The sequence below is a fragment of the Petromyzon marinus genome, chromosome 52 (assembly GCF_048934315.1).
Source record: "Petromyzon marinus isolate PM22_M1 ecotype Great Lakes invasive population chromosome 52, UKy_Petmar_22M1.pri1.0, whole genome shotgun sequence".
NCBI classification, from domain to species: domain Eukaryota; kingdom Metazoa; phylum Chordata; class Hyperoartia; order Petromyzontiformes; family Petromyzontidae; genus Petromyzon; species Petromyzon marinus.
Genome location: NC_133718.1, coordinates 1,606,135 through 1,622,917, shown reverse-complemented (window position 1 = coordinate 1,622,917; position 16,783 = coordinate 1,606,135). Strand labels below are relative to the sequence as shown.

General features: G+C 54.7%; 1 protein-coding gene across 1 annotated transcript; it reads left to right on the top strand.

Moving 5' to 3' along the window:
* Window positions 1–1,410: 1,410 nt before the first annotated feature.
* Window positions 1,411–3,199, top strand: LOC116953552 (heterogeneous nuclear ribonucleoprotein H-like). Its single transcript, XM_032973853.2, is given in 4 exon segments — window positions 1,411–1,543; window positions 1,546–2,183; window positions 2,185–2,508; window positions 2,510–3,199. Coding segments are annotated over 4 exon segments (1,164 nt in total). The 5' UTR covers window positions 1,411–1,455; the 3' UTR covers window positions 2,624–3,199.
* The last annotated feature ends 13,584 nt before the right edge of the window (window positions 3,200–16,783 follow it).

Genomic DNA, 16,783 nt, shown 5'->3' with positions numbered 1-16,783 from the left:
GAGGAGAGGGAGGGGAAGAGAGAGGGAGGAGAGGGAGGGAGGAGAGGGAGGGGAGAGAGAAGAGAGATAATATTTCGTGAAACCTTTCATTTAAAAAGGGGGGGGGGGCACATAAAAGCAAAGCATTGAAAAAAACAAAAAAAAACGAAATGATGAACGAAGCAAAGTGCCGACTAGACCGAGCACCTTCTTGTTTCCTCTGATCGTAAAAAAAGAGAGAGAGAGTGCGAGAGAGAGAAATAGAGAGTGCGAGAGAGAGATGGAGAGCGCGGGAGAGAGTACGGGAGAGAGAAAGAGAGGGAGAGATAGAGGGGAGAGAGGGAGAGAGAGGGAGAGTGCGGGAGAGAGTGTGCGGGAGAGAGAAAGAGAGTGCGAGAGAGAGAGTGCGTCCGTTCCACCAACAGGACACCCTGAGGAGCCACAAGGACCATGCCTGGAGGAGAGCCCTGCCCTGCGTCTCTCCGGAGAGGCCTCGCTGGAGTCAACTCTACTACAGACCGAGGTACAACCGCATCGGCGACCTCAGCTGGAGCATCGCCCACGGCACCATCACAACCGACGTCTCCCTGGCGCGCTTCACCGACACGTCCCCGGAGTGCCGGTTCTGCGGTAAAGTGGAGACGGTGGCGCACCAATACGTGGAGTGCAAGAGCCTGGACTCGCTGTTCAAGGTCCTGAGAAACATCCTCCTAAGGTTCAGCCTCCACTTCTCCGCGACGGTCCTCATCTTTGGATACCCGTAGGGCGAAGGACCCCAACATCTTCAGGGGCTGGTCAACGTGCTCGTCGGCTACGCCAAGCTCGCCGTATACAGGGCGAGGAAGGTGGCCCTGGAGGGGCAACGTCCGGCCAGCAGCCTGGGCATCTTCCGCGCTCTGGTCGGAGCCAGGGTGTGGCTGGAGTTCCGCCACGCGTGGCTGACCCACGCCGTGCCGGCCTTCAAGGAGCAGTGGGCGCTGGAGGAGGCCGCGTGCTCGGTGGCAGATGACGGAAAGCTCTGAATGCAGATCTAAGCTACCCATCGGAGGCCGTTTGACTGTGGGAAGGGCTGCGTGCAGATGCAGCACTTGTCGTAGTTATAAAGAAAGAGAGAGAGCGAGAGAGTGAGCAAGAGAGAGCGAAATGGAGTAAGAAGAGAGGGGGCACAGAGAGAGGGGGGCAGAGAGGGGGGTAGAGAGGGGGGTAGAGAGAGAGGGAAGGGGTAAGGAGAGCAGAAAAAAATATTTTGTTGGGTCTTTCATTTAAAAGGGTGGGGGGGGGGGGGGATTTACATAAAACAAAGCATAAAAAACAAAAAAAACGAAATGATGAACGGAGCAAAGTGCCGACTACACCGAGCATCTTCTTGTTTCCTCTGATCGTAAAAAAAGAGAGAGAGAGTGCGAGAGAGAGAGAGGGGAGAGAGAGCGAGCGAACGTCAGGGTGTTGTATGGAATTAGCACAACACTTAACGTCATGGCTGATGAAGTGGTGGAAGGGTTCGTGGTGTGGCTGCGGGGCCTTCCCTGGTCTTGCTCATCCGAGGAGGTCATCAAGTTCCTCTCAGGAATAGTGCCGACGGCGTACACTTCACCAACTCGCGTGAAGGCCGGCCCAGCGGGGAGGCTTTTGTGGAGCTGGAGTCTGAAGATGACCTGGATAGGGCTTTGGAACGTGACCACAAGAACATGGGGCACCGCTACACTGAAGTGTTCCGATCGAAGTTGAGCGAGCTCAACTGGGTGCTCAACCAGCAGAACCCGGTGGCGCTGCCCGAGAGTGGGGAGGCTGAGGGCTGCGTGCGTTTGCGCGGCCTGCCCTTCTCCCGCAGCAAGGAGGAGATTGCGCAGTTCTTTACTGGGCTGGAAATCGTGCCGAACGGGATTACGCTGCCGGTGGACTACCAGGGGCAGAGCACTGGGGAGGCTTGCGTTCAGTTTGCCTCGCAAGAGGCAGCCGAGAAGGCTCTGGGCAAGCACCAGGAAAGGATAGGGCACAGGTACATCGAGGTTTTCAAGAGTAACAGGGGTGAGGTACGCGCCTACTAAGACCCACCAAAGCGGCTAGTGATGGGAATGCAGAGGCCCGGGCCCTACGATCGGCCTATGGGAAGTGGCCGTGGGGGCCCTCCCATGCGTGGAGGCTTTGACCGCATGCGCCGAGGCGGTGGCTATGGAGGTTATGGCGGTGGATATGACGATGGCTTCAAATGGCTACAATGACAACTATGGCTATGACCGTGGTTTTGACCGGGGTGGGAAGGGCATGATGGGTACGGGCATGGGGGCTGGCATGGGAGGTGGCGGCATGTCCCGAGGCATGTCTGGCCGTGGCTGTGGAGGTGGAGGAGGAGGAGGAGGAGGATCCAGCTACCAGCGCTCCTCCGCAGACTTTGTGCACATGCGGGGCCTGTCCTTCAGAGCCACAGAATTGGACATTAACAACTTCTTCACGCCGCTAAACCCTGTTCGCGTGAACATCGAGTACGACGGGAGCGGGAGGCCCACGGGAGAGCGTGACGTCGAGTTTGCCCCCTCACGAGGATGCCGTGACCGCCATGGCCAAGGACGAGGCTCACATGCAACATCGCTACGTCGAGCTCTTCCTCAACTCCTCTGCTTCAGCCAGCATGGGTGGGGGGTAACTACGGTGGTGGCAATGGCATGGGCTCTCAGTCAACCTTCAGCACCGGTAACCAGGGCGGCTACAACACAACTGCCGCTGGCATGTCTGGCGGATGTGGCAACAGCAACTTTAGCGCCGATGGCTATGGCGGTAACATGGGAGGAGGCTATGGAGGCAGAGGCGGCATGGGGGCACGAGGTGGCTTCTACAGCGGCAGTACGCAGAGCAGCGGGATGGGAATGGGTGGTTCGGCCATGGGAAAAATGGGCAGGGGGAAGTGGAACATGTGAATTCCAAACCGAGGCATAGTGAAAAGCTTGGTCTCTTTCTCGTTTGTAGACAGGTCTTTGTGGATAGCCAGCCAGTTTGAGCTCTTTCTGAGACGCCCGTTGTCTGAATCCTGTTGTGATAGGTGGAAGCGCCTCTGGTTGCGGTAATTACAACCTTTTATGCTTATAACACCCTGTGTTGACAGTATGTATGGCAGCGACGTATATATACTGTTATTTTTTTGTTTATTGTATTAATTTTCCTTGAACAACTTCATACATTTTGGCAGTGCGTGTGAATAAATGTCTTTCATATTAAAAAAAAAGAGAGGGGAGAGTGCGGGAGAGAGAAATAGAGGGAGAGAGAGAAAGAGAGAGTGTGGGAGTGAGATATAGAGGGAGGGAGAGAGAGAGAGTGCGGGAGAGAGAAAGAGAGAGAAAGAGAAGGAGAGAGAGAAAGAGAGAGTGCGAGAGAAAGAGAGAGAGAGGGGAGAGTGCGGGAGAAAGAGAGGAAAGAGAGGGAGAAAGAGAAGGAGAGAGAGAAAGCGAGGGAGAGAGAGAGGGGAGAGTGCGGGAGAGAGAAATAGAGGGAGGGAGAGAGAGGGAAGACTGCGAGAGAGAGAGAGAGGGGAGAGTGCGGGAGAGAGAAAGAGAGAGACAAAGAGAGGGAGGGAGAGAGAGAAAGAGAGAGAGAGAGGGGAGGGTGCGAGTCCACGGATTGCGCCGCTCGCCATCTGCGCAGCGGCGCGTGGCCGTGGGCCCAGAGCCCCCTCCACCCCCCGTTCGGTGGCAGTGCTGGTGGTTGTGGTGGTAGTGGTGGTGGTGATTGTAGTAGTGGTTGTGGTGGTAGTGGTTGTGGTGGTTGTGGTGGTGGCTGTAGTGGTGGTTGTGGTTGTGGTGGTAGTGGTTGTGGTGGTAGTGCTGGTGGTTGTGGTGGTAGTGGTTGTAGTAGTGGTGATTGTAGTGGTGGTTGTGGTTGTGGTGGTAGTGGTTGTGGTGGTTATGGTGGTGGTGGCTGTAGTGATGGTTGTGGTGGTTGTGGTAGTGGTGGTGGTGGTTGTGGTGGTGGTGGCTATGGGGAGCGGTGGTGTAGCGGTTAACGCGCTGCGCTTCAGAACCGGGCGACCAGAATTCGATTTCCCGCTGACGGCCACCAACACCGGTGACGATTATCTAAACCGGTCTTGGGCCTCCCCTAGGTCGACTCAGCCTCAAATGAGTACCTGGTGCGGTTGTGTAAACATCGCCACTGGGGAGACAAATGCGGCCGGGCGTGGTTCCGGCCACCCCACCACCCTTGTGTGCCGTTTCAGCGTTCAAGGGTTGATAGCTAACAGCACTTGCCCCAGCAGTCTGTCCAGGCTGTACCGGGGATCTTTGTCTTTGGTGGTGGCTACGCTGCTGCACGTGGCTGCCTGTGGATCACGCACGAAACGTTGCCAAACTCCCTTCTCCCGTGGGCGTCGATGAGGGGCCGAGCCCTCCCTTGCCATGAGATTGCGGTCCTGCGGAGTGCGGACTAATCTCCAATTGTTCCATCTCGTTTGAGTGGTCGTCGAGGTTGTCACGACGTGGCCTTGCCAGAAGAAGGCAGCAAAGCAAATGCGGACTCCATCTCTCTTACATCCGAACGGGATAGTGTGTTTCCCCCTCGCACGCGCCGTCTTTATCCGGGTGTCTCCAGTGTTTCGTTCCCACGTGTAAACACGCTCATCAATTGGCCGACAACTCTGCCTTATACTACCTCGACTGGTATGCAGGAGGTCGTGAGGTTCCATTCCGATCCTGACGCCTGCTGCTGTATATTTGGAATTGGCGACTCCCTCTGTCATCATCATCATCACGGTAGCTAGGAGATGTTAACTACCTCGCCTGGAATACAGGAGGTCGTGGGTTCGATCCCGACCCTGACGCTTGCTGCTGCTGTATATTTTGGAGTTTGCGTCTCAGTCTCTCCCCGTGGTCTCGTGGATTTTTCTCCGGGTCCTCCGCTTTTTCCCTCACACATTTAAAATCAACATCACGCGTTTAGCAGAGTTATTTGTCTACTGCTATGAATGTCCACATGATGAGAAGCCGCCACTTCGGGGCAATGCCCCTTAGGGCAATGTCCCCCAGGGCAATGCCCCACGGGGCAATGCCCCCCAGGGCAAAGCCCCCCAAGACGATGGTCCCCAGGCAATGCCCCCGGCGCGTCGCCCACCACCCCCCCCCCCCCCCCACGTCGACCCATGACAAACGCGAAGAGAAAGAAAAGAAAAACCAGAATTTAATTTTTCAATCATAGAAATATTTTGGTTACTAAATGTCATGCAAGGATACAATGCATGTGATTTCATAGCAAAAAATATGCAATTTTTTTAGATATATAAATGCAAGTGTAGGATATGTATATATTTATATACTTCTTTATATATATTATTCATTAGTATTCATTGCTACAGTAGTATGATCAGCAATTATTATAATCGTCATGAATATGTACACGTAATGTTTAGTGACAATTTTTTTCGGGACTTTGGGCTGTTCGTGAGATGAAATCAACATTTGTGCTTTGAACTCAACATTTGAAAACGATGTGGACGCCACAACATGCAAAGACGGACGGAGGGAAATAAATACAAAGTACGATGAACGTTAAAAGCACCTGAGGTTTTACAAGTTTTTAGCTTTTCCCACTCATAATCATCATCATCGTCGTCGTCGTCATCAATCTTCTCCATCGCAACAACAGCAGCAGCAGCAGGAGATGCACCCAACGTTAACCAACGCAGGCATTATTGGCGTCAAAGGCAGAAAGATATCGTGAGACCATCGAGGGCAATTTCCATTTTTTTAAATGCTCCTCCCGCCCCCCCCCCCCTCTCTCTCTCAGAGATGTATCGCGTTTCCTCTGTCATTCGGGCTGCCGCGGGTGGGTGGGGTGGAGTGGGTGGGTTGGAGTGGGTGGGTTGGGGTGGGGTGGAGTGGGTGGGTGGCGTGGGTGGGGTGGGTGGGTGGGTGGGGTGGGTGGGTGGAGTGGGTGGGTTGGAGTGGGTGGGTTGGGGTGGGGTGGAGTGGGTGGGTGGCGTGGGTGGGTGGCGTAGGTGGGTGGAGTGGGTGGGTTGGGGTTGGGTGGAGTTGGTGGGTTGGGGTGGGTTGGAGTGGGTGGGGTGGGTGGAGTGGGTGGGTTGGAGTGGGTGGGTTTTGGGTGGGTTGGGGTGAGGTGGAGTGGGTGGGGTGGAGTGGGTGGGTGGAGTGGGTGGGTTTTGGGTGGGTTGGGGTTGGATGGAGTTGGTGGGTGGAGTGGGGCGGGGTGACTGTGTGGGTGCCACAGAGGCTGTCATTCTCCCGGGTGATGGGACCCGCGGGTTGACGAGAAGCCCCCGAGTGGGCGCCGCGCGCTCCCAGCGAGGGTGGTGGAGTGTCGGGCGTGCGAGGTGGTGTGGTTGGGTGGTAGCGTGGTCGCGTGGTGGCGTGGTGGTGTTGTGGTGTGGTGGTGTGGTGGTTTGGTAGCGAAGTGGCGTGGTGGTGTTGCGGCGTGGTGGTGTTGTGGCGTGGTAGCGTGGTGGTGTTGTGGCGTGGTGGTGTTGTGGCGTGGTGGTGTGATGGCGTGGTGGCGTGGTGGCGTGCAGTGTGACACGCAAAGGACACGTGGGTGGGGGGGAACTCATCCCAGGGGTTGTGAAGTTGTCCCCTGACGGACGGATGGATGGACAGATGGATGAAAGAATGGACGGAGGAGGGCGATCGAGGGAGGTTTTCACTGAAGCCGCTGAACGCTGCCGCTCGGTTGCGACAGCTCGGACTACCGACACGATGAGACTCCCACCCCCTTCCTCCCCCTCTCCCCCTCCCCCTGTGGTCCCCCCGTTTGTTGATACGAAAACAGAACAGGGACACGTGGGAATCCTGTAGCCGCTGGGTTAGAGAACTGGGGGAGGGAGGAGAAGTCGATTGATTACGTCAATTAATGTCTGTTGATTGAATGCGATGTAAGCGTTGCCACTAGAGAGAGAAAAACCCCAATCTGACGTTAAAACATTAAATGACGCCGTGTTTTCGCGGCGACAATTTTGTTGGGATCGCCGCGGAGTTGGGTATTTGCATGTCGCGAAGCGGGCGGCACGGAATTAATGTTGAGATCCATCGGCCCAGAACCACCAGGGACACAGATCTCTATGAGAGTGAGTGGGGCTCGCTGTAGCTACAGATCTCTATGACATAGAGTGAGTGGGGCTCGCTGTAGCTACAGATCTCTATGAATGGAGCTCGCTGTAGCTGCAGATCTCTATGAGTGGAGCTCGCTGTAGCTACAGATCTCTATGAGTGGGGCTCGCTGTAGCTACAGATCTCTATGAGTGGGGCTCGCTGTAGCTACAGATCTCTATGAGAGTGAGTGGGGCTCGCTGTAGCTACAGATCTCTATGAGTGGAGCTCGCTGTAGCTACATATCTCTATGAGTGGAGCTCGCTGTAGCTACAGATCTCTATGAATGGAGCTCGCTGTAGCTGCAGATCTCTATGAGTGGAGCTCGCTGTAGCTACAGATCTCTATGAGTGGAGCTCGCTGTAGCTACAGATCTCTATGAGTGGAGCTCGCTGTAGCTACAGATCTCTATGAGTGGAGCTCGCTGTAGCTACAGATCTCTATGAGTGGAGCTCGCTGTAGCTACAGATCTCTATGAGTGGAGCTCGCTGTAGCTGCAGATCTCTATGAGTGGAGCTCGCTGTAGCTACAGATCTTTATGAGTGGAGCTCGCTGTAGCTACAGATCTCTATGAGTGGAGCTCGCTGTAGCTGCAGATCTCTATGAGTGGAGCTCGCTGTAGCTACAGATCTCTATGAGAGTGAGTGGAGCTCGCTGTAGCTACAGATCTCTATGAGTGGAGCTCGCTGTAGCGACAATCTCTATGAGTGGAGCTCGCTGTAGCTACAGATCTCTATGAGTGGGGCTCGCTGTAGCTACAGATCTCTATGAGTGGAGCTCGCTGTAGCTACATATCTCTATGAGTGGAGCTCGCTGTAGCTACAGATCTCTATGAGTGGAGCTCACTGTAGCTACAGATCTCTATGAGTGGAGCTCGCTGTAGCTACAGATCTCTATGAGTGGAGCTCGCTGTAGCTACATATCTCTATGAGTGGAGCTCGCTGTAGCTACAGATCTCTATGAGTGGAGCTCGCTGTAGCTACAGATCTCTATGAGTGGAGCTCGCTGTAGCTACAGATCTCTATCAGTGGAGCTCGCTGTAGCTACAGATCTCTATGAGTGGAGCTCGCTGTAGCTACAGATCTCTATGAGTGGAGCTCGCTGTAGCTGCAGATCTCTATGAGTGGAGCTCGCTGTAGCTACAGATCTCTATGAGAGTGAGTGGAGCTCGCTGCAGCTACAGATCTCTATGAGTGGAGCTCGCTGTAGCGACAGATCTCTATGAGTGGAGCTCGCTGTAGCTACAGATCTCTATGAGTGGAGCTCGCTGTAGCTACAGATCTCTATGAGTGGGGCTCGCTGTAGCTACAGATCTCTATGAGTGGAGCTCGCTGTAGCTACATATCTCTATGAGTGGAGCTCGCTGTAGCTACAGATCTCTATGAGTGGAGCTCACTGTAGCTACAGATCTCTATGAGTGGAGCTCGCTGTAGCTACAGATCTCTATGAGTGGAGCTCGCTGTAGCTACATATCTCTATGAGTGGAGCTCGCTGTAGCTACAGATCTCTATGAGTGGAGCTCGCTGTAGCTACAGATCTCTATGAGTGGAGCTCGCTGTAGCTACAGATCTCTATCAGTGGAGCTCGCTGTAGCTACAGATCTCTATGAGTGGAGCTCGCTGTAGCTACATATCTCTATGAGTGGAGCTCGCTGTAGCTACAGATCTCTATGTGTGGGGCTTGCTGTAGCTACAGATCTCTATGAGAGTGAGTGGAGCTCGGTGTAGCTACACATCTCTATGAGTGGGGCTCGCTGTAACTACAGATCTCTATGAGTGGAGCTCGCTGTAGCTACAGATCTCTATGAGTGGAGCTCGCTGTAGCTACAGATTTCTATGAGTGGGGCTCGCTGTAGCTACAGATCTCTATGTGTGGGGCTCGCTGTAGCTACAGATCTCTATGAGAGTGAGTGGAGCTCGCTGTAGCTACAGATCTCTACGTGTGGGGCTCGCTGTAGCTACAGATCTCTATGAGTGGAGCTCGCTGTAGCTAGAGATCTCTATGAGTGGGGCTCGCTGTAGCTACAGATCTCTATGAGTGGTGCTCGCTGTAGCTACAGATCTCTATGAGTGGAGCTCACTGTAGCTACAGATCTCTATGAGTGGAGCTCGCTGTAGCTACAGATCTCTATGGGTGGGGCTCGCTGTAGCTACAGATCTCTATGAGTGGAGCTCGCTGTAGCTACAGATCTCTATGAGTGGAGCTCACTGTAGCTACAGATCTCTATGAGTGGAGCTCGCTGTAGCTACAGATCTCTATGAGTGGAGCTTGCTGTAGCTACATATCTCTATGAGTGGAGCTCGCTGTAGCTACAGATCTCTATGAGTGGGGCTCGCTGTAGCTACAGATCTCTATGAGAGTGAGTGGAGCTCGCTGTAGCTACAGATCTCTATGAGTGGGGCTCGCTGTAGCTACAGATCTCTATGAGTGGGGCTCGCTGTAGCTACAGATCTCTATGAGTGGAGCTCGCTGTAGCTACAGATCTCTATGAGACCAGATTGATGATCGCGTTGACCTCGAGGCCTGTGGGAAAGTGAAAGCCGCACGCTGATCCGTAAGGACAAACACTAAATTCAATCCGATGCTCACCTAATGGGAGACGCTTTTTTAAAGGATGGGGGAAAGGGGGTCTGCCCCCCCCCCCAATCGTGACAGCCAATTAAACTTCCGCGGAGAGCGGGGCACGGAGTTGGGGGGGGGGGGCGGGGTGGGGAAAGGCGCATCACTCCAGGCCGCTCTCTCTCTCCGTCCACAGCTCTTGATGATTTATTTACACCTCCCTCTCCGGAGAGGACTTAATTACCGTGCACCGCATTCACTCACTCCCCGACTTGACTCCCCCCCCCCGACTCCTACCCCACCCCTACCCCTCGTGGACTCCACAGCTCGCGCAAGGGGGGGGGGGGGGTGCAAGGGGAACCCCCCTCCATGGGAACGGGAAGATAGGACAGACCACAGGCTGCCATTCAATCTCAGTGCTTGGGATGTGCCACTTAAGTTGGCCAGGGGGTGGGGACGCAAAGCAGACATTCAATAACTTTTTTGATAACGAAACAAAACAATAATATCCTCGTCGGATGTCAAAGTGCAAAATTCGGAGCGTGACGTCGCCGCGGGGTGGGAAGTTTAATGTCCTCTGCGACGAGCGAAGGCGGACGGTGTCAGCGCGTGCTCGCGATTGATTTTGTTGTTGTTGTTGCGGTCAGCGCAATCAGAGTGGCCCGTTCGGCGTTCGAACCACGAACGTCGTGGCGGCTCCATGCCGATTGAGAAAGTGCAGGGAGAAAAAGTTGGAGGTGAGAGCTTGCAACTATGAATAATTATAAACTAAACTCTGTCTTTATTTTTGTTTTATTTTACCAGGTAAGGAGGCCCTACTGAGCTATTGTAAAGCTCTTTTTTTTTTCAGGAGCGACCTGGCTATCACGAATGTATCGTATCAACGAAGTGAGCTTATCGTGATCACGTGGAAAGTTACGGCAGCCAAATCCTCGAAACGCGTGACGTCGGCACTAAATGTGGAGGGGCAAAAAGCCCGAGGAGAAAAATCCACGCGACTACGGGGAAAAAGAGAGAGAGAGGGAACACGCCAACACCAAATATACAGCAGCAGCAGGCGTCAGGGTCTTGATCGAACCCACGTCCTCCTGTATACCAGGCGAGGTAGTTAACATCTCCTAGCCACCGTGATGATGATGACGAGAGAGAGACGCAAACACCAAATATACAGCAGCAGGCGTCAGGGTCGGGAGCGAACCCACGACCTCCTGTATACCAGGCGAGGTAGTTAACATTTCCTAGCCACCGCGTCGCAAAGGAGAAGACGGCTGAAGAAGGAGGTCGTCGCACGAGGGAGCGGGCAGGCAGACAGCCGAGCTGAACGTGGCCGCCACGGCGGGATGGGTGGGGGCGGGGAGCAACGATTATTTAATTTTGACTTAAAACTTTCGTGATTGCAGGAATTCACATTCTTCGGTTCTTTCGGTTAAGTCACGTAGATAGAAATAATAACAGTGAATAAAATAAAAACGACGACGTTTCGATCACAACACAAGCGATCGCCATCCTCCCGATGACGATCCTCCTGATGGCGATCGGTTGTGTTATGATCGAAATGTCGTAGTTTTAATCTTATTCATTTTTCTATCTACGTGATTTTACCGAAAGAACTAGATAATATGATTATCTAATTATAATTACTATTAAGTTCACGTGGTGGTGGTGCTGGATAGATCGTTGACATCGCGGGAGCGGCGGTGGCGACTTGGGGAGGCGTTCATCCAGCAGTGGAGAGATGATGTCGACGGATGTGCGAGTACGATTTGCCCGTTCCGTAACGCGACGTGAAGACGTGAGAATTAAAATGGTAAAACTTGCGAGCGAGTTCCTGAAACACCGCTCTCTCTCTCTCTCTCTCTGAAGTCGATGGCGAGTTCCAACAAAGGCTGACGACGACGACAACAACAAAGACGACAACAACAACCCCGGAGAATTACCGCGCCCCCCTGGGTTTTCAAGAGAGACACCCCCACCCACAATGTCAAATAACCTCTCCGTCTTGCAGAGACGGTGGGTGACCCCCCCCCCCCCCCTAGGCTGTGTTCTGGGCTGTCCAACAAAAAAAAGGGGAGCGTGAAACATTCACGAGTTTTCCAACGACGACAACAACGAATACAAATTAAATTCTACATTTAAAGTCAAGGTCAAAGAGGCGGACGGGTGTCTCAGCGGGCCAAAGACGAACGAGGCGCCCCCACCGCCGCTGAAATCCTGGGTTCGACTCCGGGTTTAAGCCGGCAAAACCACAGCGAATTAAACCGGGGTTCTCAAGTTCCAGCGAGTTGATTCTCTCAGCCGGTGAATTACACAGAGGATCCACAGACTCACATCGAGGGCCACTGATTGATAGTGTACCTGTAGAATTACATGCACTCTTAGGCTTACATAGAGACCCAGAGACCCATAGACTCACGCAGAGACCCACAGTTAGTTGTCCTTCCCCCGCGCCTCCGATTAGCACGGTTGGCTACGTACGGTGCGAAATAAGTTCAGCAAGCATACATACATAGAGGATCCACTGACTCACTTCGAGGGCCATTGATTGACAGTATTCCTGTATAATTACATACCCTCATAGGCTTACACAGAGACCCAGAGACTGGCACAGAGACCCATAGACTCACACAGAGACCCATAGACTCACAAAGATACCCATAGTTCGTTGTTCGTCCCCCGCACATCCGGTTAGCACGATTGGCTACGTACGGTGCGATAGAAGTTCAACATACAGTATACACATAGAGGATCCACTGACTAACTTAGAGGGCTGTTTAATTGACAGTGTTCCTGTTGAATTACATACACTCATAGGCTTACATAGAGACCCGGAGACTGGCAAAGTGACCCATAAACTCGCAGAGCGATCCATAAACCCACAATAACCGAGGAGCGATTGGTGAGTTGATTGTCTCCGCCTGGTCACCAAATATCATAGAGACCCCATAGACTGCATAGAGACCCCCATAGACTGACAGAGAGACTCGTAGACTTACACATAAACACAGACTCACACGGAGATCATAGACTCGCACAGATAACTAGATGGAGGCATCATCACGGCGATAATTCAACTCCTAATGCAATCATCTGACTCAATCACCTCAATGTAAATACACAGCTGTTGCTCTACGTCAACACCAGCCACACGAAGATGAAGATTGAGATCCAGAGATTCACACCGAGACCCACACACTCACACAGATAATTATCATAGACTTGCACAGAGACCCATAGACTGACACAGACCCATACACTCACATAGAGACCCATAGACTCACACTGAGAACCATAGACTCACACAGAGACACATACACTCACACAGAGACCCAAAGACTCACACAGAGACCCATACATTCACATAGAGACCCATAGACTCGCATAGGCTGAGTTGTGATTAAACCGGGTTCTCAAGTGTAGTGAGTTCATGCTCTGCACTAACAAACCACCACATTCAATTTTGGCTTTTTCACTGAATTTCACCAAACGTCCGGCTCCGACAATGAAAAGTGTTGTTATTTTGCCTGCCAAGCGACAGACATTGTCCACGTGGCAGGATTGCGTGGGGAAGAGTGCAGCGACGGCCTGGGGTATGGACAGAGGCAAAATTATCGACGGGGTGCTCAGAAATAATGGTTGTGCGGTATCCCCCGTCCGCGGGGTCCAACGGTCGCGAGCGCATTTGGAATGAGATTTGTAAAAAAAAAAAATTACCACGGAGCAGCGCTTCATTATGGCACCCGCTGTGACGTCACATCACCCTGTGACGTCAAATCGCTCGCTGTGACGTCACATAGCTTGCTGTGACGTCACACGTTTTCACCGCGGCCACTCGAGCTCTCGTTCTTATTACGGCGCAGGGAGGCGCGACAGCCGCGGCGGTTTCACGGTCGGGGAGTGGGGGGAGGGCTATGTTGAAAAAGAGCTTCATAGCTCATCGGATTCGTCCAGTGTGAATACAAATCAGCGGCGTAATCATCGTTGTTTCTTTTAACATTCGGACTGCGGCGACGCCGACAAACGCCAAATGGCCGACTCTCTCCAAAAATGGCGTCAAGCGGAAGCCTTTAAACGTCCGCTGTGACGCAGACGGCGTTGCCGCCGATACTTCCGCTGGCTGCCGCTGGCTGCCGCGCGCTCACAGCGAGGGGCTCGTGAGGCCCCAGGCACTCCGCGGCGTCACTGCCGACCACCCGCCCTCCGGAGCACCGTCAAACCCCCTTTCACGTTCCGATGACGCCTGCAGGTTTGGCGGTGGGCCGGCTTGCCCGCTCACCGCCGAATCTCGGAGTGCGCGAGCGGACCCGGCGTTCATCTTATGTGGGGATGCGTGGCGCCGCTGGCTTTTTCGTCCTGTTCAAAAGGACATTGCACTGTGTACTCGCGGCCGAGAACTGTCGAGACACGACCGCCGCAACCCCACGACGACTGGCGCCAAACTGCGCCACGCACAGCCCTCCCCGCGTGGCCTTTCACTTCCGCCTCCGTTCCGATGACTAACACGCGCGTGCGCCATCGTGAATGGGGGAGGAGGGTTTACCCGGGGCGGCCTGCCGGATCCCGACCACGAACCGCGCTGCCGCTGGGCCGTGTCACCGGCGCCCTCCGTCGGCGCTCAACCGAGGCGAGACGTCAACGAGCGGGCGACTCTCGCGTTGGGCCAGAGGAGGAGGCTTGCAAGCGAACCCACAGAAGCCTTCATCAAACGTTGCTGCGACGTCGCTGCGAAGCCACAATGCTTGCGCCGAAAACATGATTGATTTTTTTTCACCACGAAGCTGCAAAACAAAACCCCGCCGTCGGACGGACCAGAGACACGGGACGCAGCGGGAGCCGTGTGAAGATGCCTCGACTCGCCGCTCGATTCGCCTGCGAGCGACGCGTGCCATTTGAATGCTACGCGGGCGAAACGTTAAACGTTGGTAAGCGGGGCGGGTGTGAGGCCCCACTCGTCACCCACACTCACTCGCTCGCTCGCCCTGTCACACTCACGCAAACACTCACACACTCACACCCTCTCACACAAAGACAAAGATCCCCCGTATAGCCGTAACAGACTGTCAAAGCAAGTGCTGTTAGCGAGCACCTATAAAGGTCGGCCGGCATGGCACACGAGGGCGAGGGCGGCCATCACGACGCCAGGTCGTCTTTGTCTCGCCCTTGGCGATGTTTACACAGCGCACCAGGTACTCATGCGAGACCGAGTCGACATATATAGTTTGTTGTCCTTCCCCCGCAACTCCGTTCAGCACGGTTGGCTGCATACGGTGCGCGCAAGAAGTTCAACGTACATACAAACATACATACCGGGGAGGCCCCGGGACCACTTCAGATACTCGTCACTAGTGTCGGTGGCCGTGAGTGGGAATCGAACCCAGGTGGGTGGGTTGGTCGCGCAGCGCGCTAACCGTCACGCCACCGCTCCCCGCAAATTACTCACCAACACAATCGCTCTCTCTCTCTCACTTCGACACTTGCACACTCCACACACTCACTCGCCACAAGACACTCATGAATCACACACCAGGCACACTCACCCCCTCGCCACTGAGCCACTCATCGCCACTCCCTCCGCTCGTGCAGGAATTGGATCGCCGCTCGTGTGCGGTGTCGTGAGCGGTGCCCATCCGGCGCATCGTCGTGCCCCAGCCCACCTCCACCGTCCAACGCAGTGAGATGCTGCGGGTGAGATGATGCGAGTGAGATGACGCGGGTGATATGCTGCTAGTGAGATGATGCTAGTGAGATGATGCGGGTGAGATGATGCGGGTGAGATGCTGCGGGTGAGATGATGCGAGTGAGATGACGTGGGTGAGATGATGCGGGTGATATGCTGCTAGTGAGATGACGCGGGTGAGATGCTGCTAGTGAGATGATGTGGGTGAGATGATGCGAGTGAGATGCTGCGGTTGAGATGATGCTAGTGAGATGACGTGGGTGAGATGATGCGGGTGATATGCTGCTAGTGAGATGACGCGGGTGAGATGCTGCTAGTGAGATGATGCGGGTGAGATGATGCGAGTGAGATGATGCGGGTGAGATGATGCTAGTGAGATGACGTGGGTGAGATGATGCGGGTGAGATGATGCGGGTGATATGATGCGGGTGAGAAGCCAATGTTGCATTCGGGCTAACGTAGCGAACGAGCATCGAGCGAGAGGCGATACGAGACGAGGAATCCTCACGGAGTTTGGTGAGGAGGTCACTCACGAAGGCGGGGGGGGGGGAGGTCAAGGAAATCGTGAATGTGAATGGAGTCGGGAGAGACTCGGAAAGCCGTGGGCTGGTTGGTGACTTGCGTCCCATTCGGAGCGCCCACTTTGTTCCCTTTCAACTTCAGTTGGGAGTGGGGGGGGGGGCGGGGAAAGGGGGGGGGGGTGGAGGAGGATGGGGAGGGGGGTAACCACGTGACCATATCCCGTGACCTCTCCGTGAAATTTGTATAAAACCACTGGTGACGAGATCGGGAGGGTGGCCTTCAAATCGGAGCGACGATAAGAACGGTGAGCGATCATCCTCACATTGCCTCCGGAGGGATCTGTGGGGGGAATCAAGGGGGGGGGGGGGGAGGTGATCCCCCCTTCCCCATACGCTCCCATCCTTGGGACCCCGACTACTGGTATGCCGTTGGTATGCTACCGGAGAAGAGACATTGAGCGTTTTTAACATTGACGCGGGGCCCTGTTCAAAAGGCTTGGATATATCACAACTGCCCTGTCCTCCTCCACCCCCCTCACACCCCCACTTTGGAAGTTCCCAGATCCGCCTCTGGGAGGGATGAACCGCGCGACATGCATAGTAAGGGGTGAACACAAATTCACCATTCCCCCCCCCCCGTACCCCCCCCCCCCACCTTCTCTTCCGGCCATTGTTGGTGAGGGACAGCGGCCTCTCGTGGTTTGCGGGGGGCGGTGGTGGGGTCACTCGGACCCCCACGGCGCTCGCGACGGGGTCGAATCTCCGACGTTGCGAGCGAAGGCGGCCGCGACCACGATCGGCGGGCCCCTCGCGATGACGCGGCCCCCTCCCCGCGACCCCCCACCCCCCCCCCCCCGCGGGGCCTCCTCCCACGAAGCCGAGTCCAGTGCAAGCGATTTCGCGCAGAATCCCAGAATGTCCCGTTACATCCATCCGTGCGGCGCCACCGCGGCGTCGCCCCCCCGCCC